Source organism: Nicotiana sylvestris, chromosome 8, assembly GCF_000393655.2.
Source record: "Nicotiana sylvestris chromosome 8, ASM39365v2, whole genome shotgun sequence".
NCBI classification, from domain to species: Eukaryota; Viridiplantae; Streptophyta; class Magnoliopsida; order Solanales; family Solanaceae; genus Nicotiana; species Nicotiana sylvestris.
Genome location: NC_091064.1, coordinates 74952636 through 74954645, shown reverse-complemented (window position 1 = coordinate 74954645; position 2010 = coordinate 74952636). Strand labels below are relative to the sequence as shown.

General features: G+C 40.2%; 1 protein-coding gene across 1 annotated transcript; it reads right to left on the bottom strand.

Moving 5' to 3' along the window:
* Positions 1-438: 438 nt before the first annotated feature.
* On the bottom strand, positions 439-1050 carry LOC138875217 (secreted RxLR effector protein 161-like). Its single transcript, XM_070154041.1, has one exon. It carries the CDS (start codon positions 1048-1050, stop codon positions 439-441), a length of 612 nt encoding a protein of 203 aa, XP_070010142.1.
* Between the last annotated feature and the right edge of the window lie 960 nt (positions 1051-2010).

Genomic DNA, 2010 nt, shown 5'->3' with positions numbered 1-2010 from the left:
TGAAAAGAATTAATCCTCTTTTATCAGTCATGTACTGCATCTACTGCTTCTATGCTCATCATGCGTGTTTACCTGTAATGGTATTAAAGTGAGTTAGACAGGGCAAGAAAATACTTTGAACCAATTATTTCGTAATAACACGAGCCAACTCAAAAAGGAATGAGGTTCTTAATTTTCCCTCAACAGTCCCAGCTTTACTCTGTTTCTTTCAAAATTTTCCCTACTTAGTGCCTTGGTAAAAATGTCTACAATTTGATCTTCTGTGTTGCAGAACTTCATGCAGATCAACCCTTTCTCCACATTATCTCTTAGAAAATGATGCCTCACATAAATATGTTTGGTCCTTTTATGTTGAACTGGATTCTTTGCCATGTTGAGTGCACTGGTGTTGTCACATAGGAGGGGCACACTCTCAGTGAGAACTCCAAAATCATCCAGTTACTGTTTGATCCATAGAAGCTGAGTACAGCAGGATGCTGCAGCTACATATTCAACTTCAGTTGTTGAAAGAGCCACCGAATTTTGCTTCCTTGTACCCCAAGAGATAAGACATGATCTTAAGAAGTGAGCCATCCCAGATGTGCTTTTTCTGTCCACAAGATAACCTGCATAGTCAGCATCAGCATACCCAATCAGATAAAAATTGTCACCTGATGGATAATATAGGACAAGGTCCTGCGTGCCTTTGAGATATCTTAGTGTTATTTTGGTAGCCTTCAAGTGAGATTCCTTGGGATTTGATTGAAACCTCGCACACAGCCCCACGCAAAAAACAATATCATGTCGACTGGCAGTGAGATAGAGAAGAGACCCAATGATGTCTCTATACATTGTTTGATTCACAGTAGATCCGATTTCATTCATGTCTAGTTGAGTGGCAGTTGCAATGGGAGTGTCTATCACCTTTGATGCTTCCGTGTCAAACCTCTTCAAGAGTTCCCTGATGTATTTTTGCTGACGAATGGAAGTACCTTTTGGGGACTGTTTTACTTGAAAACCCAAGAAGAAGTTTAATTCCTCCATCATGCTCATTTCAAATTCACTTCCCATAAGTTTTGTGAATTCTTCACACAGAGTCAGCTGTTGCTCCAAAAATGATATCATCAACATAGACCTGAACAATGAGTAGGTTCCTTCCTCGTTTCTTTAAGAAAAGAGTTTTGTCAATTTTCCCTCTCTTAAAGCCATTTTCTAAGAGAAATTTTGACAATCTTTCATACCACACTCGAGGAGCCTGCTTTTTGCCCATATATGGCTTTGTCCAATTTGAACACATATTCAGGGTGCTCATGACATTCACACCCAGGGGTTGCTTCACATAGACTTCTTCCTTAAGTAGTCCATTTAAAAATGCACTTTTGACATCCATTTGGAACAAAGTTAATTCCATATGAGAAGAAAAGGCAATCAGAATTCTAATGGCTTCCATATGAGCCACTGGAGCAAATGTTTCATCATAGTCAATTCCTTCCTCCTGATTGTAACCTTGAACCACTAGCTTGGCCTTGTTCCTTGTGGTAATTCCATTATCATCGAGCTTATTTCTGAATACCCACATGGTTCCTATAATGGTTCTATCTAGGGGTCTGGGTACTAGGTGCCAAACACTATTTCTCTCAAACTGATGCAGCTCGTCTTGCATGGCTGTAATCCAATCTAAATCTTTTAAGGCTTCCTTTATGTTCTTTGGTTCTATCTAGGAGGGAAAGGCTGAGAAGGCAAGTGAATTTCTAGCTCTTGACCTGGTTTGAACTCCGGAATCTCGAGGAGTGATTATGTTGTCTATAGGGTGAGAACTTTGATGTCTCCAGTTAGATGTCTGGGGTTCATTCTGAGAGGAAGAAGGTATGTTTGGCTCATTCTCCTCTATCCTTCTCTCAGATGCCAGTGGAGTTCCCTGAACTGCATTAAGCACTCTTTCTTTAGCTTCAGTGGTTGTAATTGAAGTGCTTGGTTCTGTTGATGTGAGGCATCGTTGTCTTCATTTGCCTCCTTCACTTGACTCATCAT

What these genes read in the sequence shown, in the direction of transcription:
- LOC138875217 (XM_070154041.1), bottom strand. Translation starts at nt 1,050, where the DNA reads ATGGGAAGTGAATTTGAAATGAGCATGATGGAGGAATTAAACTTCTTC.